Source organism: Giraffa tippelskirchi, chromosome 4 (assembly GCF_054371585.1).
Source record: "Giraffa tippelskirchi isolate mGirTip1 chromosome 4, T2T-mGirTip1v1.2.pri, whole genome shotgun sequence".
Taxonomy (NCBI): domain Eukaryota; kingdom Metazoa; phylum Chordata; class Mammalia; order Artiodactyla; family Giraffidae; genus Giraffa; species Giraffa tippelskirchi.
In genome coordinates, this window is record NC_137278.1 from 143,139,924 (window position 1) to 143,161,385 (window position 21,462).

At 40.9% G+C, this 21,462-nt stretch overlaps 1 protein-coding gene and 1 long non-coding RNA gene across 4 annotated transcripts in view; one reads left to right on the forward strand and one right to left on the reverse strand.

Annotated features, from left to right (window-relative positions):
* PTPRB (protein tyrosine phosphatase receptor type B) overlaps positions 1-21,054 on the forward strand; it is a 120,441-nt gene extending 99,387 nt beyond the window's left edge. For 2 of the 3 annotated variants that reach the window (XM_081589647.1, XM_081589648.1), the window contains 12 exons: positions 1,640-1,739; positions 2,824-2,907; positions 3,008-3,025; positions 3,146-3,227; positions 3,832-3,922; positions 4,636-4,712; positions 6,972-7,106; positions 8,346-8,468; positions 8,875-9,038; positions 10,577-10,712; positions 18,668-18,788; positions 20,956-21,054. In XM_081589647.1, coding sequence (XP_081445773.1) covers positions 1,640-1,739; positions 2,824-2,907; positions 3,008-3,025; positions 3,146-3,227; positions 3,832-3,922; positions 4,636-4,712; positions 6,972-7,106; positions 8,346-8,468; positions 8,875-9,038; positions 10,577-10,712; positions 18,668-18,788; positions 20,956-20,978 — 1,154 coding nt within the window. In that variant the 3' untranslated portion in view covers positions 20,979-21,054. The remainder of the gene's footprint in view (positions 1-1,639; positions 1,740-2,823; positions 2,908-3,007; positions 3,026-3,145; positions 3,228-3,831; positions 3,923-4,635; positions 4,713-6,971; positions 7,107-8,345; positions 8,469-8,874; positions 9,039-10,576; positions 10,713-18,667; positions 18,789-20,955) is intronic. The other variant, XM_081589649.1, reaches the window with a different exon arrangement.
* On the reverse strand, positions 1,607-7,056 carry LOC145545354 (uncharacterized). Its single transcript, XR_014082019.1, has 3 exons — positions 6,889-7,056; positions 2,513-4,188; positions 1,607-1,808 (listed from the first exon to the last, which is right to left on the reverse strand). It is a non-coding gene; the product is annotated as an uncharacterized LOC145545354 (long non-coding RNA).
* Positions 21,055-21,462: the final 408 nt, after the last annotated feature.

The window sequence follows — 21,462 nt, forward strand, 5'->3', positions numbered from 1 at the left end:
CATTAAAAGCACAAGCAACGACAACAAAATAGATAAATGGGACCTAATTAAAATTAAAAACTCTTGAGCTTCAAAGGACACCATAAAGTGAAACAAGATAACCCACAGAATGGGAGAAACTATTAGCAAATCCTGTATCTGATAAAGGTCAAGTATCAAGAATATATAGAACACTTACCACTCAGTAATAAAAAGACAAACAACACAATTTAAAAATGGACAAAGGGTACACTTAGACATTTTGCCAAAAAAGATACACATAAGTCCAATAAACTCATGGAAAGATGCTCATCATTAGACATTATCATAACTACAATAAGATACCACTTCACACCCACTAGAATGGCTATCATCAAAAAAATAATAACAGATGTTAACAAGGATATGAAGAAATCTGAACCCTTATACATTGTTTGTAGAATGTAAAATGTTGTAGTTTCTATGGAAAACATTTTGCAGTTTCTCAAAATGTTACACCTTGCTCAGCAATTCCACTCTTTAGTATATACCCATGAAAAATGAAAACAAAAACTTGTATATGGAGATTCAGAGCAGCATTATTCAAAATAACCAAAAAAAATAGAAATACCCCCAAATATCCATCAGTGACTGAGTAGCTAAACAAAATATGGAATATTATTCAGCGTAAAAAGGAATGAAATACTGACACATGCCACAACATGGATGAACCTTGAAAACATACTAAGTGAAAGCAGCCAATTACAAAAAAGCACATGCTTGTTGCTCAGTTTATATGAAATGTCCAGAAAAGGCAAATCTATGAAGACAAAGTAGGTTAGCGGTTGCCAGGGTCTAGAGAGAGGGAATGGAGAATGACTGCTAAGGGGCATGGGGCTTCTTTTAGGGGGTGATAAAAATGTTACAACATTGAATATAAAATAATTGTACAGTTTAAATTGGTGAATAGTATGGTATGTGAATTATATTTCAAAAAACTTTTTTTAAAATGGGCTACCTTCTTATAAACTCCCAGTGACAATATCAGACCATTTAATAAACATGGAATTTCATTAAAATAATTGAGTAATTCACTGGGTTTGCCAATGTCCCAGATGCTGTGTAACAAATGAAATAGCATATTAACCTTGTTGGCAAACTCCTGGCCTTTACCTCAAGTGCCCCAAGCTGTGCATACAGGCACAAATGAAGTCCCAATTAATTTATAAGCTGAACATCATTAATTTCAAAAATATAATGACCAACCCACCATTACATAGTAGTAGCTCATGTTTCATCTTTTCAGCTGTATACTTCTAAGCTTTAGATAGTGAAAGCCTTGGACTTCCCTGGTGGCTTAGTGGTAAAGAATCTATCTGACAATGCAGGAGACGCGGGTTTGATCCCTGGATCAGGAAGATACCGTGGAGACAACCCACTCCAGTATTCTTGCCTGGGAAATCTCATGGACAGAGGAGCCTGATGGGTTCCAGTCCACAGGGTCACAAAAAGAGTTGGACACAACTTAGTGACTAAACGACAGTAAATGCCTTAATGTGGGCATCATTTGAATTCTTCTATAATAACATCACTAGGGAGACGGCTTCCCATGGCTCTCTTATTGGTTCTTTAACACTAATTTTCCCACCTGGGTTTCTTGTTGCCCTCTGGATCATTGTAGAGCCTCTGTTTGGAGTTATTGAAGGTGTGAGTGCTGGTCTGTTCTTAATTGGCATGCTCGTCGCTGTTGTTGCCTTATTCATCTGCAGACGGAAAGCCAGGTGAGTACAAAGTTCCCTTTGGTAATTGGGTTCACAGTTTTAAAGATGCAACTGAAAATGCTCTTTCGCCTGAAAAGTAAGAAGGGAAAAATCATTTCATTTCTCCAGGTTAAGTCACTTTGTTTCTTAAGAAAAACAAGAGTCAAACCCTAAAACCATGACTCACTTTTTTGCATACCATTGCTGAGTCTTATCTTTATCAAAGGAATGAGGGGCCATCTGTATCCTCATTTGAATGTGAAATAGCTCCTTTGGCACAGGGAAAAAAAAATGTGTATGTGTGTGGTTCAGTCACCTTGTGAAGACAGAGATGTCTATGAATTATGTTTCCAAATGCTTTTCTGAACTATTCTGAAAAGTATGGGTGCCATCTCAGTTTTGTGGTTCCTACCCACCATGCTAAGCTAAGACGAGAACAAAAAGAACTAAACATATGTGGCCCCGATGCCATGCCCTTTTTCCTTAGGGAATTTCTTCTCTTTGGCACATTGTCTCTCTTTTGCAGTCGTGTCTTGCATCTAAGGTTTACTGTGTGTGTGCGTCTTTTTTTTTTTTTAAAAGGAAAGCTTTATTGAGAGTGTGGGAAGTGATTATGACCTGTAGCCAACAACAGAAGACACATCTTCAGCTATTGCAAAGATCTGTTTCTGAGTGGGGAAAATCTGTTTCTTTATGTTCTTCCTCCCTGTTCCCTCCCTCAAAGGGATGTTGGCTGAGTGTAAAATATACATGTACTGAAAAATCCATATTTGTACAAACATGCACACCCTTACCATAAGTGGAGAAATCTGGGCTTCCCTGATGGCTCAGCGGGTAAAGAATCCGCTTGCAAGGCAGGAGACACAGGAGGCTTGAGTTCTATCCCTGGGTTGGGAAGATCCCTTGAAGAAGGGAATGGCAATCCACTCCAGTATTCTCGCCTGAAAAACTCCATGGACAGAAGAACCTGGCAGGCTACAGTCCACGGGGTTGCAAAGAGTTGGACACAACTAAGCAACTAAGCAAGCCCAGCCTTGCCATAGACAGAGAAATCTGTTTAAATTACTTCATAATCAAAATATCAGTCCTCTCCCTTGTGTTTCAGCCATGGTCGAGAAAGGCCCTCTGCCCGTCTGAGCATTCGTCGGGATCGACCACTGTCTGTCCACTTGAACTTGGGCCAAAAAGGGTGAGCACATTTTCCTTCACTTTATTTATTGAAAGAAGAGTTGATTGTCTTACATGAAATTTGCTAACAAGATGTTTCTACTTTTGGCTTCTCTTCACAGTAACCGAAAAACTTCTTGGTAAGAAAGAACTCATTAATTACTGTATTGTCTGCTTTTGAAATATAACTGGGGCTGGGTAAGGCATTTTCCCTGTTCTTCAGTAACTTTCTTCTCTTTCTGTTATGTTTTTAACCATAGCCCCATAAAAGTAAATCAGTTTGAAGGGCACTTCATGAAGCTGCAGGCTGACTCCAACTATCTTCTATCCAAGGAATATGAGGTACAACTCAGATGCAATGATGTTTTAGCATCCCTGGTCCTTGGCAGAATTTCCTTTCAGCCTTCACTGTGGAATTACAGCCCAGTTGGGCTCAGGAGTTAGAATGGCACTTAGGATCTCACTGAGTGTTCTTTTATGCCTGAATCCATTCCCTGCACAATATACCACCTAGTCTCAGAAGCCAGTTTGATCTCCAGAATAACCCAACAAAGTGCTACCCAGATCGGATGCTAAGAAAGAATTAACAGACTTCAAATGCAAACTGATGCTGTCAGTTATTTAACCTGGCCTTTTGCTTGCTTGGGAGATAATGTGGTTTGGGTGAAAAGTGCCCAGGCTTTGGATTCAGTTCCCAACTTTGCAACCTGTGTGACCCAGAGCAAGTGAATTATCCTGTCTGAACCTCATCTGTAAAATGGAGATGAGACTACCTCCTCCAGGGCTGTTGTGGGGATGACAGCCATTGCCCCTGGTCGAATAGGAGACATTCCACAAATGCAGCTAGTGTAACATATTGTTATGTTATTATGTATCTCAAGGACTGTCCAATTTGCCATATTCTATTTCACATTATCCACATGCAAACTTATTTTTGACCTAATAGGACTTAAAAGACGTGGGTCGAAACCAGTCATGTGACATTGCGCTCTTGCCGGAGAACAGAGGGAAAAATCGATACAACAATATATTGCCCTGTAAGTTTTGCGTTGAAATCTGTAATACCACCTTCCTCTTGCCATTTCTTTCCTTTTCCATGATTAAAAATGGGGCTAAAGCAACATGGTACAGCTGGATATGGGAGATCTGAGGCTCATGTCTTTAAAAACAAATGACTTGGACATTACTGTACTTCTCTCCAGAGGGTAACAACCAGCTGAACTTCTGGCTGTGTGAGAGAGACCTCTTACGCTGTTGACATTTCATCACATGGTCCTGATGCTTCTCCTTGGAGGGTTAAGAGCTGTAACAGGGTTAACAGTAAGGGTCAACCTGGGTTTACTTAAAGTCTCTAGTTAGCAATTATTTCATACATAAAGATATATATTACATATGTTATTCTTATTATCCTTACTCAATTGGGTGAAGCAATTGAAGGTAGCTTTTCTGAATTGTATTTGTTACAACAATGAAAAAGAGCTGACCACTCCATCAGACGAATGTTGTTAGTGTTACAGAGGGAAGCACAGATGGGCTTAGAAGAGCATTTGGCTCATTTGCTTGTATGTTTCTGGGCCACTTGTGCAACTCTGTGTGAGCTTCACCTGCAAAATGGAGCTGAGACTGTCTCCCATGTGGGGTTGTGGTGGGGGTCAGAGCTAACACACGTCAAATGCAAAGCGTTCTGTAAACAGTAGAAAAATCACCCCATGGCTCACTGATACATCTTTCTCAATAAACTTCCTTCCAGATGATTCCTCTCGAGTGAAGCTGTCCAACGTGGATGATGACCCGTGCTCTGACTACATCAATGCCAGCTACATCCCTGTAAGTGAACCCGGGGCCATAGCAACTGGGATGAGGCTTTGACAGGTGGTCATGCTGGAGACACCTCTCCTCCAACACACTCCCACTGTTCTCAGGTCTGGAAACATGGACTTTTTAGAAGAAAAAAAAAAAAAGGCCATGTCTGATTGCCATAAAATGCAGGCTGTCCTAGTCAGTTGCTGCTAAGGCCCAGCTTTCACAATGGCTATAGTCACATAGGATTATAATGGGCCCAGGAGGCATTTTCAAAGGTCATTTCCTCTCTGTAGCCCTTAGTCAAGATTAGAGCTCCCTAAGGAAGCTGAATCTCCACAGCTAAGGCGGCCTAGCTAGGGAAGCTAATTCAAAGTTATTTGGATTTTTAAAAACCACAGACACAACTCAAAGGCTATGTCAAACCTCTGGGCTCAGATTCTGGCTAGCAATTCACCAGCTTCCTACAGCACCTGCAGTGGAAAAAGCTTCAGGTCAGGTAGACCCAGTTTGAATCCCATCTCTGCCCCTTGCTGACTCTGGGATCTTGGGCAAGTTTTGTCGATCGTTTGGACCTTCATTTCCTTTTCCAAAAAATAATAAGGATAATATTTACCTTAAATAATCCTTAATTCACTCCATAAACACTATATGCTAAGTTGCTTCACTTGTGTCAGACTCTTCGTGACCCTATGGGCTGTAGCTCATCAGGCTCCTCTGTCCATGGGATTCTCCAGGCAAGAATACTGGAGTGGGTTGCCATGCCTTCCTGTGATTCCTGCATTGCAGGTGGATTCTTCACCGCTGAGCCACCGGGGAAGCCCTAAACACTATATAATGAAGTGCTAACTGTAAGTTGGACATTGTGCTGTGTACAGAGAGAGGGTCCGATGGAGTCCTGACCCTCAGGGAACTCTTAGCAGAGTCGGGGCATCAGAAAATGACAAGGCAATGCCCTTGACAGGATAGAGCGGTTCTTCACCAACACTCACGTACACCCACATCATCTTCAGGTCTTGTTAAAATACAGCTTCTGATTGGGGCTTCTCTGGTGGCCCAGTGGTTAAGACTCTGCATTCCACTGCAGGAGGAGTGGGTTTGATCTCTGGTTGGGGAACTAAGTTCCCATATGCCAGAAGAAGAAAAAAAAAATGCAGCTTCTGATTCAGCAGGACTGGGGTGGAACCTGGCATTCTGAATCTCTAACAAGCTGCCTGATGATCCCCTGCTGCTGGTCTGAGGATGACTCTCTGAGTAGCAAGAGGATAGAGGTTGCCACAGGAGCTTCTGGGAAAACATCCTCCAGCAGAGATGAAGATAAAGTAAAGTTCAGGAGGGCAGACAACATGCTGAGACTTGGAGGATAAATAAGGATTCGCCAGACGGGAGGCTGTGTTTGGGTGGGCGGGGTGGGGGTGGGGGTAGCAGAGGTGACAGAGCAGAGGCCGGAGGAATGACAAGAGGAGAAAGAGCTTCAGCTGGGATCTGCAAGTAATACTGTAGTGTTGCTAGAACGCAGGATGTGTGGGCGAAAATATCCTAGCTCATAGAGCTATGGTTATGATTCAGTAAGATCTGTGAAAATCCTGACCCACAGCTTGTTATGGGTTTCCCTTGTAGCTCAGTTGGTACAGAATCTGCCTGCAATGCAGGAGACCTGGGTTCGATTCCTGTGTTGGGAAGATCTTCTGGAGAAGGAAATGGCAATCCATTCTAGTATTCTTGCCTGGGGAATCCCAGGGATAGAGGAGCCTGGCAGGCTATAGTCCATGGGATCACAAAGAGTCAGACACGGCTTAGTGACTAAACCACCACCAGAGCTTGTGATAGGGTAGATGCTCAATAAACAGTGGGTTCTCTTCCCTTCAGTTTCCCTTGCATGGTATCTCTTACCAACATCCCAAAGGCAAGTATCCAAAATGAATAAAACTCTTCTTTGTTAAATAGGGCAAGAGCCTCATCAACGTCAGTTCCTCAAACAATCCACATTGTGTATACACACACATAACTGAAGGTGAAGTGTTTTCTAAATTATGGCCCAAGTCCTCCACTGCCTTTAAGAATAAACCCAACCTAATAAAAAAAGACCTTGGCTCTTCACAATAGGTCAGTGTTCCGGCCTTTGTCCTTCCTGCTCCCAAGCCTTGCCACGTATTAGTATCTCTTTTTCAAATCAGGGACCTGGCAAAGACTTACATCTCACCTAGTCTACAGAGCTACCCCCTTTGTTTAGAGTTCTGAAGAGGCCCATTGTTTCTGACTCCCCACATTGTAAATTCATTGCAGGGCAACAACTTCAGGAGAGAATACATCGCAACTCAGGGACCTCTTCCCGGCACCAAGGATGACTTCTGGAAAATGGCGTGGGAACAGAATGTTCACAACATCGTCATGGTGACCCAGTGTGTGGAGAAGGGCCGAGTGAGTGCATGGTCTTCCTGTCATACTAACCTTGCTTTTCACCCCTTGGATGGAATTTGACTCCCCGCCCCATAGAAATGAAACCCCATAGGGACATTCCTGGCTGTCCAGTGGTTAAGACCACGCCTTCCAATGTAGGAAAATCTCTGGTCAGGAAGCTAAACTCCCACATACCAAACGGCCAAAAAACTAAAACATATAACAGAAGCAATATTGTAACAAATTCAATAAAGACTTTAAAAATGGTCCACATCAAAAAAAAAAAAATCTTAAAAAAAAGAAACCCCATGTAAACCAAGTAGGGATCATACAAGAACACTGCTAGTGAATTAAAGCCACTCGGTTATAAAAAGCTCTGTAGTAAACCCAGGTGATGCCCTGTTTAGATGCTGGGTCTGAAGTTTCAGTCAAAGATGTTTCCACTGAACAAGTAGGATTATCAGAAGTGTCTGGGACACAGAAGGATTACCTGACCTCTTGTCAGCACCATCCTCTGTTGTATGGGGAGAAGAGGGATGTTGGCAGAATCACTGGCTCTACCCCTAATTTCAGGAAGTAAGGAGTAGTGAATTTTAGGCTGTGTCTGCAGACACAAAGTAAAATAGTTATCTGATTAAATGTTTTTTTATGGTTATGTTGATGGTTAAAAAGAAAGATTACATGAAGTGCCCAGTGTCTGTGCTCAATAATTATGTGTGTTCACAGTACTCTTTCTCCTGTCTTCACCTGTGAATGTGATCTTAGCTAAATGTTCTGACTTTTCAAAGACCACCTGGCCCATGGCATTGGATCCAGGTTGGAACAACATAAAAACATAGACAAAAAAGGGTCAGGAAGACGGTGCCTTCATCTTCCCAGCTAGATCTTTCTTCAGAAAACAAAACAAAGCAAAAACAAACAATAAAAGAGCACAAGACATTGTAAGACATGGTTTATGTGCCCATGAAATTGAAAGGCTGAGGAAATCAACAAAAACTGAAGCCACAGAACATGAACCTGAAAGGGAAATGAATCTAAAGGTGGGGGATTTGCCCCTTGACGATGTCTCTCCCTCACTGGGAGCAGCAGCCCAGCTTCAGCCTTGCGCAGGAGCAGGTTAAGGCAAAGCAGATGGTCAAATTGCTTTAACAGCTGACCCTGTATTCCAACTCAGGAAGACATTTCCAGGAAGGAAAGTTCAGGTTCATGGCAGAAGCGCGTTTCCAGACTCACTTTTTTTTTCTGCCTGTCTTCCTCCAGGTAAAGTGTGACCATTATTGGCCAGCAGACCAAGATTCCCTCTACTACGGGGACCTCATTCTGCAGATGCTGTCAGAATCTGTGCTGCCCGAGTGGACCATCCGGGAATTTCGGATATGCAGCGTATGTTTGTTCATTTGACTTCATTGACTAACAAAGCTGGGAAGATGAAGTGCGTGCTAAAGTCGCTTCAGTCGTGTCTGACTCTGCGACCCCATGGACTGTAGCCCACCAGGCTCCTCTGTCCATGGGTATTATCCAGGCAGGAACACTGGAGGGGGTTGCCATGCCCTCTTCCAGGAGATTTTCCTGACCTGGGGATCGAACCCACGTCTCTTCTGTCTCCTGCATTGGCAAGTGGGTTCTTTACCACTAGCGCCACCTAGGAAGATGAAGAACACCCCTGAATCCCATTTCTGCTGGTTTCCTCTCCTGTAGTTTGGCTCCTAGGAATCCCTGCCTGGGCACAGTTGTCAGGTTTGAAGGTTTGCCTTGAGCCGTTCCCCTTCTTACCACTCTGCTCTTCCAGGAGGAACAGCTGGATGCGCACAGACTCATCCGTCACTTCCACTACACGGTGTGGCCAGACCACGGTGTCCCCGAGACCACCCAGTCCCTGATCCAGTTTGTGAGAACTGTCAGGGACTACATCAACAGGACCCCTGGAGCCGGGCCCACTGTGGTGCACTGCAGGTACTCTTCCACCCAGAGCCAGCAGTATGGCAGCCGGGTGTCTAGGCGTGGGGAATGGGGCGGGTGGATGGTCTGTCTGCCCAACCACGCTGCTTGGGCCCAGGGGATGTTCTTACGCTCTCTTCCACCCACTGCTCCCCAACCTCACTCCTTTGCAGTCTCTTCACCTCCCATTTCTCTCTCTGGCTCTCCATCCTTCTCTCCCTCTTGCTTTTTTTCCTACTGTATACAATGCAAAGCCCTTATGTGATTTCCAAGTCCCTCATCATTGGGCCCAATCTCACCCCTCAATCCAAGTTCCCAGAAACTCACCTCCCCCTCTAGCCGGAGAGGAGACTGCTCATGCTCATCCTTGCCTCTTGCCATTCTTTCTCCATGGAATGGCCCCTTCTCTCTCTCCTCCACCTGTATAAACCATAACCAGCCTTTAAGATCACAGCTCTCAGCTTCCCACGGAGTAGCATTGCCATCTGTGGCAACCCAATTTTGCTCTTAAATTTCTGTTCTCGCTTGACTTCTCTTTGCTTCAGCCTGTACAACCATAAAATCAACCTAACAAGCAGTCTCTCACTCTCTTTCTCCCTGGGGAGCCTAGTGTTTAGCTAATTAATGTTTGCAGAAACACTTGGGTAGCCCTAACTGAATGGCACTAATAAACAAAGAGCAGGGAATTGCTACAGTAAGAGAAATGTCATGTGTACTTGTTTTTTCTCAATCTGCCCAGCACCCTAGGAGCCCTGCTTTTATATGTCATTGGAACCATGATGCTTTTTATAGGAATGTGAGACTTTCAAGAGTTCCCTGCCTTCTGAAAATGGCAGGCATGTTCACCCAATAACACCAAAAACCTGTTCTTCTTAATCTTATAAATACATGCATCAAAAACCCCCAGGTTATGCCATCACTTTAGGGAGCAATTTGACAATTCCTGGTGAAGCTGAAGGTGTTCATACACTATAACCCAGCAGTTCTGCTTCTAGATATCAACCCTTGAGAAATCCCACACATGTCCACAATGATGCTCACTGCAACACAATTTGCAATAGAGAAAAACTAAAAACAATCTCATTGTCTATCAGTAGGGAATGGTGGTTTACGAACTCTATAAAAGAAATTATGTCTACATGTAACAAATGTAGACAAATCTCAGAAAACAATATCGAGCAGAAAAGTTGACATAAGAATACATAAAACTTGTTTAGTACCATTTTAGTATATTTTTGAAACACATTAAATGAGTATATTGTGTATAGATTTACATGAATGTAGGAAGAGTATGAAAGCATGCTTGAATATGATACACAACAAATCCTTACCCTTGATGGGGTGAAGAGGTGGAGGAAGGAAGGAGGAAAGGATGGAAGTTCAGAACCCTGGGTTTTATTTCTCTGAGACAGCACATTGAGAGAAAGAAGTATCCTGTATTCTTCTGTAACTTGGAAGGGAAGGGAAAGGAAAGATTGCACAAGAGTCATTGGATGCAGTCCAGAAAGTCCAGTTTAATGAAAAAGGTGGTCTTTCTTCACTCTCTTTTCTAGTGCTGGTGTGGGTAGGACTGGAACCTTTATCGCATTGGATCGAATCCTCCAGCAATTAGACTCCAAAGATTCTGTGGACATTTATGGAGCTGTGCATGACCTAAGACTTCACAGGGTTCACATGGTTCAGACCGAGGTAAGAGTTCAGCTGAAGGACACAGATCACCCTGTCTGTCTCCCTCCCCCTAAATGTTCAGGGCTTTAATCTGATAAAGAGAAAGAACTATGACTCATTAAGAGGAGAAAGAATTGAATATCGATGTTTTCTAAGACTTTTTATTTTAAAAGAAATTTCAGTGACCTTGAGGATGATGTGTATTCTTATCTTTACTGAACTAGTTGTCCATCTTCTTTAGGTGGATAGGAAGAAAGATGAATTTTTTTTAAATCAATATACGAACATGGGGGAAAACCAGCTAGTTCATCTTGAAGATCATTTTAAGATAGGCTGGTGGTTGAGCACAAGAACTTCAATTAGTAAAAAGGAAGCAGATTCTAATCTCTTCTCTCCTCCAGCCCACCCCAGCTACACCCCCATCTCTGGAGACACTAAAGAGTATACATTAGTTGTGGAGGATAAATGCTTCCATTTATGTAGTCCTTTGACAGTTACAAGGTGTTTCTAAACATGTCATATCATTAGATTTTCACACACACACACACAAAAAAAAACATAGATAAGAAAGAATTATTTTCCATTTCCAGAATAGAAGTTCAGAGGCTAAAGGACTTTGCATAGCTATGAAGTAGCTGAGCTGGGACTTAAACCCTGTTCTAGAGAATCACAAGTCCCGAGTCCTAATTGCCAAGTCCCCTGGCCCACAGCCTCAGAGTCAAGTCTGTGTCCCCACACAGACCAAACCTGTCCCTCCCCTGCATCATTGCCTTACCAGGTCCAAGTTCTCTTGTCCTTCTGTTTCCCAAGTAACTGTGCGAAATCTTCTATTTTAAAAAAATGCCTGTGCTCAAATTGGTGAAAAGTTCTGTGTGCTACTCTGTGCCCTGGTAGAGTCATGGGACACATGAAAATTGTGCAGGTGGCCATGCTCCACGAAATGGAGATATCCCGTAGCAAAGGTTCCCCTTGAGCTTTGTTGAGCCCACTATTCCTAAAACCACTTTGACCCCCAGATCCTCTTCTTGTGCAGAACATATTCATATCCTGCAGACCCTCATATTATGTAACACATCTGGGAGAACACTGTCATCATTGCCTCCTATGGGCAGTGCCCACACCTAGGATCTTCTATCCCCACTGTCCTTTCATTGTAACAATTATTGCACTATATTTTAAATATTTTATTAAGTATTTTTTGAAAAAATACATGAAAGTAGGGAAAATAGTATAATGAATTTCCATACCCAAACCCCAGTTTCTGCAGTCATCAGTATTTGTAACCCATATACACTGTTCCCCTACCCCATGACTTACTGGACTGTTTTAAAGGAACTCCTACTTATCACATCATTTCATCCTTAAATACTGTGTATCTTAAAACATACATATTCAATATTGTATATTCTATATATTATTAATAATATTATATATTTTATTCCATATATATTTTACAGTTATATATATATTTTAAGTTAAGGACTTGTTCAAAAATCATGACCACAATGCCATTATTGTGCCTGACAATTTTAATCATAATCCCTTAATATCATCCAATATCTAGTCAGTGTTTAAATATCCCTAATTATCTCAAAAATTGCTTTTTACACTTGGTTTGCATTAGAATACAAAGTCCATACATTGCATTTAGTTGAAGTCTCTTCTAAATTTCTTTTAATCTATAATAACCCTCCCTCTCATTTGTTTCCTGTGCCATTTATTTGTTAAAAGAAATCAGTTCATTTGTTCTATAGATTTCCCTACATTCTAAATGTGGCTGACTGCTTTTTCATAATGTATTCTATTTTTCATAATGTAAGGTGATATAATCTTCTATTTTCCATAATTTTTGTCAGCAGTTCATTGGATCTAGAGGCTTAATTAAGTCTCAGTTCTTTTTTACCATCACATGCTTCATGGGTGGTACTGAGTACTTCCTGTTGCATCACATCAGGAGGCACTTCCTGTTTGTGTCTCTTCCCTATACTGATGAAACTGACAATGACCATCCACTATAACATTTCCAATCAGCCTTTCACTTAATGGTTTGGGCAGCCACTGATGACCACTGTCTAGTTCTGTTCTTTCATTAAGTGCTGTAGAATTATATCACGTTATATAACAATTGTTTTCTTTCAACTTTCTGTACAAGACTACAAGTTCCTAGAGGGTAGGAACTTGTTTCCTTTGCTCTAGCCTCAATATTCTTTTTAAATCTATTAAATGAACAAATATCCCACAATCATGTTGCTAAAAAGTCAAGGCATCAATGTTCCATTACAAATTTGTTTTCATTTTCACAAACTCAAGCCATACTTAATTGTGCTTTGGGGAGGAGGAGATCATCACATTATAAATAATCTTAAGAGGTGTTGGGGGTGGGGGGCTCAGGCTCCATAGCTATTTTTAGAGGCTTCTTGGGCCATGTATCACTTCTGTACACCAGCCCAGAACTCTGGAGACGCATTTTGGCAAAGAACAGTCAACCCCACCCCACTATAAATATCACTGGCTGACATCCAGAGCAGGGGCAACATGAAGTACCAAAGCTCTCCCTCTTCCCCCTTGGACATAACTCCCGTTTCACCTATTCTTTCTCCTTCTTCCTCCTAACCTCTCTGGGGATTCTGTGGTTCTTATTCTTCAGCCTGACTTTCCAGTGTTCAAGTTCCCAAGAGTCTCTACTGAAGGCACTACTCTTGTTTCTCCCCATCTTCATTCTTCATATTTCTACCATTCCCATGGCTTCAGGAACCACATACCTGCTCAGATCTCTCAGATCTCATTCTCCTTCCCCAGCATTCACCCAAGTACCTGCTTCATGGACAGTTCCACCAGGAAGTCTTACAGTCGTCACATCTCCAACTCAAAACCAAATTCATTATCTTTCTTTAAAAAACAAACAACAGAAGCACTTCTGCTGTTTCTTCTCAGTTTCAGGTGATGGTGTTGCCATTCATCTGGACCTTCGTTTGTTTGCCCAGGCTGGGGATCTGACTGTTCTCACAGACACATTCGAGCAATCGTTAAGCCCTGTCCATTCTATCCAGCATCTTTCTCCTTGTTCTAGACTCTCTGCCCTTGCCTGGCCCTTTATCACCTCTCAGTGAGCCTTCACAGTAGCCTGCTCATGGGTCTCCTGCCCCCAGATTCTGCCCTAACAGCTCCTTATCACCACTGCCACCAACAAAGTGCTCTGTCACTGTGTCAGCTCGCTGCATAGAAATCGTAGAAAACTCTTCATTGCTTTAAAATGATTTTCAAGTTCTTCAGAACCTGGCTCCAACTTACTTGCCCAGTTTCATGTCATAATTCCACTCACCCCCACTCTTTTAGGGTCTGCCAAAATTAAGGAAGGTTTCCCTCTCTGGTCCAGAATCAGTGATTCTTTTGATCATGTTGAATAAAGATTTCAATAAGATAGAAATTTTCTCTTTCCTTTTTTCTCTATCAAACAAAATCCCAAACAGTATACAGATATTATCTGTCTTGCTTTAAGGCTCTGCTGAAGGTGAGCTCCTTCTACAGTCTCAAACACTCAGACCCGATACCGCTCACTTGGACCTGAGGGTGAGGGCAGAGGGGTGCAAGCCACAGCTGAGCCCTTGTGAGTGATGATTTCAACCAAAGAAAAAGGACATTCTGACATCCCTTGTATTACTTTTCTGGGTCCACAGAGAGAGTCAGCATCAACTTTATTCTGCTTTATTTAGGAGACAAAGGGGTGTGGGGCTTCACACATTTTGATCAATATGTTAAAGAGCAAAGGCCTCTAAACAAGAGACATTAGACAAGGGATTTGTGAGTGTGACCCTCCTCCTTTAAGGCTAACTTGGGGCATGTCTCCTGCCTGATTCTGAAAGAGACACTCAAACGCTCTTGTTAAAGAAAAAGAGCTGATAGTCACCATCTGTCAATGTCATCTGCTTCCCTTGAGGAGGAAATGGTGGAATGTTGTGGGACTCAGTGCACATTTGGGGAATTCTCCTGGGAGTTTCCCATGACTTATGCACCCTACCTTTTAACTACACTAGACTGCTCACAGTTTCCAAAATATATGTACACTTTTGTGTTATTTATATCATTTGGAATGTCCTATTTCTTTGCTCAAATTCTTAACAAATGTCACCTTTTCTCTCTAGCTCTATATTTTCCTCCTCCAAAAGTGAACCTGATGGCTTCTTCTCATGTATGAAGCTTTATATACAATTCTGTCTTACGTTTATCACCTTACTTTTTCACATACCTGCCCCTCTGCTAAACTGTGCACTCAGAGACCATGAAAGGCTCTAAGTTTTAATCCTATTTAATCTATTTAATCCTATAAATATTATCCCATACTACAGATACTGATGAAATTGAATGGAACTAAGGCTTCACCAGCTCTCTGGACAGAGGGGAAAAAATTAGCTTTTACGATGTGAAATACATACATTAGATTTTGTCTACTTTTCATTAAGAATAAAGTGGGGAGCACATTAACAATCTGAAAGGTTTTAGGAGTAATCATTTTCAAAGGGGTATTCTGTTGGGAAAAGAATTTATATTTAAGACAAGGCAAATTAATGAATATTAACTGGTTTCAAAGCCCAGAGTAGATCATTGTTGAAGAACTTATTAATAAGGCATAGCATACAAGAGCTCATTCACAGCCAAACTCCAAGGTCCCAAACTCATTTAATATCCCAGTAGAATTGAAAATGTGATTTATGCTTTGGATGGGAGAAACGAGGGAAGAGTCAGTCTCTAATTTGGTAGTTTTCAAGATGAGGAAAATGACTGCCTATATAAACAACCATTTTCAGGAGAGTACCCTTCTCAAGTTTTCAAGATCATAAGATATTCATAACAAGTAAGCTGAGTTTGTGAGCAGAACTGCAGAGAATAGTTATCAGTATTAACACAGACATCACTTATGATTGGTTTGTTTCTTTGAAATGTTCTAATCTAATGATTATACCAGACCTACATGATGAGTTCCCTTGAGTAGATGACCATGCACCCAGGGACAATGCCTAGTGCCAACACATAAAAATAAATACCTGTCCACTTTTTAAAAGATCTTTAAGATCATTGATGAGGACAGATTTAGAGTCTCCCTTTGTGTCTCAAACCTTGAAAAGACTCTAAAACTGACCACATGGATCACCTTAAACATAGAGTCTGGGAATGTTTTTCGATATCCATCTAATTGACAGCAACACAAGATCTAATACAAATCTTTAATGGTCAAAAGAAGTTAGCTGTAGAAGAGACCCTTGCCTCCTTGTTTTACAGATGCAGAAACTGAGATCCCTATCTAGGCCAGCTGGTGGCAGACCGAGAGCCCAGAGTCCTCATCTAAGCAGTGCTGTGTCATGAGCAGAGCCCAAGGCTGAGCGCTAACATTACACATTCATTCCCTTATCAGACAGCTTGGTTGGTAGTAAGGAAAGGAACCCAATGCACACGTTTAGCTGCCTATGGCTGAGCTTCTATGGTCAGTGAAGGTCTCTACGGTGTCCTTTTGGTCACCAAAACACTGACTCTTCCATATTTGTTTCTGTTTCAAAGGTAGGTAGTTTCTAAAACACAGACAAGATGCACCATGCTCCTGCACACAAATGGTGATTTGGGGCAGTAACAACCAACCCATATCACTGTGCCCTGGTAAATGACACAAACAGACATCCAGAGGAGACCAATTGCTTTTCCAATCTAGAAGAGTCTGATTAGGCCTCAGAGCAACACAAAATCTGTCACTTTCTCACACAAACATAATCATTGGGTTGGCCAAAAAGTTCGTTTGGGTTTTTTCATAACATTTTATGGAGAACCCAAACAAACATTTTGGCCAACCCAATATGTTTTACTTGCTTTCATACAGGTTGAAATGACAATGTGCTGAATTGCTCAATGACTCTTTTTGTGGAAATAATCTGATATATGACCAAATTTCATGGCTTAAAATTTGGCTGAAATCTAATTTTGTCTTGTTCTTTATAACTCACTTTAAACATTACATGTGGTTAATTTCTTGCTCAAATTCTGACCCAAGGAAACATGTCAAAGCAGATTAGAAATTTGAACTATAAGAATTCTTATCTCTTTAAACAGAACCATTATCAGCAGACTGTGAATAAAAGTATTTCAAAATGTCACTCTATTTGTAAAGAATTTAAGCATTTCTAACATCTAAAATTTTAAAAAACCGCACAAAGGAGAACACAACTTCTTCAAAGGGACAGCGGAAAAAAAAAAAAAGTAGTTCGCAGATAGCTGACAGGTGAGGCTATTCTCACTGTGTAAGCCTTCTTAATGAAGTTGAAAGAGGGACTTGAAAAAGCTGGCTTAAAATTCAACATTCAAAAAACAAAGATCATGGTATCCGATCCCATCACTTCATGGCAAATAGATAGGGAAAAAGTGGGAGCAGTGACAGATTTCATCTTCTTGGGCTCCAAAATCACTGTGAATAGTACTGCAACCACGAAATTAGACACTTGCTCCTTGGAAGAAAAGCTATGACAAACCTAGACAGTGTATTAAGAAACAGAGACATTATTTTGCTGACAAAAGTCCATATAGTCGAAGCTATGGTTTTTCCAGTAGTCATGTATGGATGTAACAGCTGGACCATAAAGAAGGCTGAGCACCGAAGAAATTATGTTTTCAAATTGTGGTGCTGGAGAAGACTTTTGAGAGTCCCTTGGACAGCAAGGAGATCAAACCAGTCAGTCCTAAAGGAAATCAACCCTCAGTATTTATTGGAATGACTGATGCTGAACCTGAAGCTCCAAAACTTTGGCCACCTGATGCTAAGACCTGACTCACTGGAAAAGATCCTGATTCTGGGGAAGACTCTAGGGCAGGAAGAGAAGGGGGCAGCAGAAGATGAGATGGTTGGATGGTATCACTGACTCAATGGACACAAATCTGAGCAAACTCCAGGATATGGTGAAGGACAGGGAAGCCTAGAATGCTGCAGTTCAGAAGGTCACAAAGAGTTGGACATGACTTAGCAACTGAACAACAGCAAAGACTCTATGGTTTTCTGCAGTAAGCCAACATCTCTGAGATTCTTTAATGAGTCAGACTCAGATACCGAGAATCAAGATATGCACAATTGCACAACCTCTTTTTTCTCACCATACCCCCCCCACCGAAAAAGAATGAAACAACACAGTATGCAGTGACATTATTTTCACAGTCAATAATGCAATGATTTGAGGTTTCATCTAAGAAAACGTAATGAAAAAAGCATGAAGTTTGGGCTCACATACCTGGATTAAATCCTAGGATCTCATTCCTTAGCTGTGTGACCTTGGAGAAGTTACTTAGTTTCTCTTAGTTTCTATTCATATGGATGATTGTATCTACTATATGAGGTTGTCAAAATAATTAAATGAGATAATTCATATAAAATGCATAGCACAGTGTTTGGCATTCATTTTGTATATTTAATAACTATTTGTGGAGGACCTACTATGGACAGACATAGTTGTTGGCTCTCATAGGACATATTCTAAATATGCATGTACCTAGAAAAGATGAATAAACACTGCCTTCCTGCCCTTTTTCATCATTCTCTTCTCTGTGGTAATAGAAAGTAGTCACACTTCTACATACTAGAAGCCATTAGTGAAGGGTTATCAAGAAATTTTCTAACCATTATAGAATCCATTACTGTTGAGGTTTGGTGAGAGTCCCTTGTCTTTCTTTCTTTTTTATAAGTATCTTGTATTTTTTAAAAATTTTTTAAAAACAATTTTATTGGAGTACAGTTGATTTACAACTGTTGTACTAATTCAAGTATACAGCAAAGCAAATCAGTTATATGTATATACATATCCACTGCTTTTTAGATTCCTTCTCATATAGGCCATTACAGAGTATTGGGAAGAGTTCCTTGTGCTTAATACAGTAGGTCCTTATCAGTTATCTGTTTTATGCTTGAGAATTTGCCTTCCTCTGACATGTCTTCTGCTTTTTCATAGTGTCAGTATGTGTACCTACATCAGTGTGTAAGAGATGTTCTCAGAGCAAGGAAGCTACGGAGTGAACAAGAAAACCCTTTGTTTCCAATCTACGAAAATGTGAATCCAGAGTATCACAGAGGTAGGAGCTTACTGCACTACTTTATAAGTTTATTTAGCAAAATACAGTCTCTCTGGAAGCCATTAAAAACCTCAAGCCTTCCCAAGATGCACTGATCATCTCTTCTTCTCCCCAAAGGTTTGAGGGAAAGGCCCTCAAAGAGTGACAACAAGGAAGAGAAGCTGAGTGGGGAGGGAACCCCCACACTGGAGCACAGGTTTCACGTGGTATCTCCTCCTAGGCTTGGGGTGCCCTCTGTTCAGGACTTGGCTTAATATTTCTAAAGAATAAGGCTTACTACTAAAGAGGATGCTTTGAAATAGCAACTGAGAATTCAAATTGTAAAATCCCATTGGAGAAGAACTTGGCCATATGTATGAAGGTCCTTAATATGTTCTTGTCACCCAGTATTTCTACTACCACCCTAAGTACTGAAAAAGCTTTATGTGTGAAGCTTTTCACAGTTAGGTCTGAGTGAAAAAACAAAAATGTTCAACAGTGGAGGACTAAGCATGCCATGGTGCATTCACTGAGTAGAACAGAATGTAGTCATTAAGAATGATACTTTTAAGGATATTATCATAGTATAGATATTCTCATAAATAAGTAAGAAAAGCAGAATGTTAAACAAACAAAAACAGCACATAAGGGCAAAAAAAAAAAAAAGACTGGAGAGAAATATGCATGTTCAGTCACTCAGTCGTGTCTGACTCTTTGTGACCTTGTAGACTGCAGCCCACCAGGCTCCTCTGTCCATGGGATTTTTCAGGCAGGAATACTGGAGTGGCTTGCCATTTTCTCATCGAGGAGATTTCCCGATGCAGGGATCAAACCCGTGTCTCCTGTGTCTCCTGCATTGGTAGACAGATTGTTTACCACTGAGCCACCCGGGAAGCCAAAGAGAAATAACGAAACATATCACAGTAGTAAATTAAATTTCTCTGAGCAGTAAAATAACATATCATTTTTCTTCCATTTTATGTTTTTTCTAAATTTTATAGAACAAGCATGTAACATGTAATTTTTAAATGAAAAATTCAGTAGAAGAAAATGTATAGACTTTGTAAGGCACTGCTTTGATCAGACAATAATTAATTCATATGTGAAGGGTCTGCTTTTTTCCTACTTAGGACCATCATTAAAATCTATTTTATCACACTGGCTAATTGCAAATTTGAAGTTACATTGTAATTTATTCCCAGCTAACAAATTACCTCAAAACTTATCAGCTGACCTCTACGTTTATTATGTCATAGTTTCTATATATCAGGAATTTGGAAGGGGCTTAGCTGAGTGGTCTGGTCCTGGGTCTCTCATAAGTCAAGACGTTGGCCAGGGCTACAGTCATCTGAAGGCTTGACTGGGGCTGGAGTGTTCACTTCAAGATTGTTCATTCACGTGGTTGTTAGCATAAGTTTCAGTTTCTTGCCACATGGACCAATGTCCACTCATAGATCTTTTTTTTTCTTTTGGACAAACATTATTTCAAAGCTCTTTTATCTCCCTTTCAAAATGCTCTTCAGTTTTATTTAGTTCTCTGTACCCTCTATACCCACCCACCTAGCCAGTATATTAAATAGCTAATAATCTGTAAAGCACACATACATGAGAGGGCTGCTATTTGGAGGAGTTCTTTGTAAATCAGATAATCCTTTTGTTTTGTAAATAATTACCCCCTAATTTATCAGGAGAGTAAATTAATAGATTTTACATGTGAGATTCTTGAAGAAGCCCAGGATGGAGGAAGCTCTGGGGGATCTTGGAGTTTCCTTGTCTTGTTTTGGCTTGTTTAAGGGTCTTTTTTTAGTGTGATCTTGGATGCGCTTAAAAGAAGCTAATTATGGTATGGTTAGCTTCAGGCATCTGAAAGTTCGGATTCAGGTCCTAGTTCTGAAACTAGCTAGCATTCACAAGCCATGTAACCCTGAGTGAATTTCTGTACCTCTCTGGGCCTGTGGGCTCATCTGAAAAACCAGAGGGTTAGACTGGAATCACTAGTCTTTTCCAGTTCTAGTAAATCTACAATCCTGAATGCGGTGACCTGGTCCCCACAGGGATGGTCTCATCCTAAACCATATTGAGTTTCTGTCATTTCTGCTAGTCTTTGCCATTCATCATTTTCATAAATAGAACAAACAACTATGACACACCCCACTACAGTCTCTAATTGCAATGTCTTTCCTTTCAGATTCGGGCTATTCAAGGCATTGAGAATGCACCCGAAGATCTCCTGGATCAAAACTATTCACTGTGTGATTTTATTAAAAAAAAAACAAAACAAAAAAAACTTGCTTCATGCCCTACAGAGGTGCCAGCTATTTCTGTTGATATTATGTATAATTTATTAATCTGGAGAATTTTAAAGATTTTATGTAATTTAAAGGTAACAGATATTATTGTACATAGTTGTAATTTGTAGTTTCTTCTGTAAATATGTATTTTTCATAATGTTTAATATTAAGCTTTATATAATACTATTTTTCCACACCAAAGTGTTCATGGCTTGTTCTACCTAAACTAATTCAACCTGTATAACAGGACAAGTGGTAAAAAGTGTATGGAGGTGGTTGCAGGGGTGATCCCCTAGGCCATGGTTTTTACCAGTTTTGATGCCTACTGGGCAGGATACAGGACAGGGCTGGAGAGAGCAGAGAGTACAGCTGGCTTGAGGGCATTGCTGGGACCCAAAGATGAT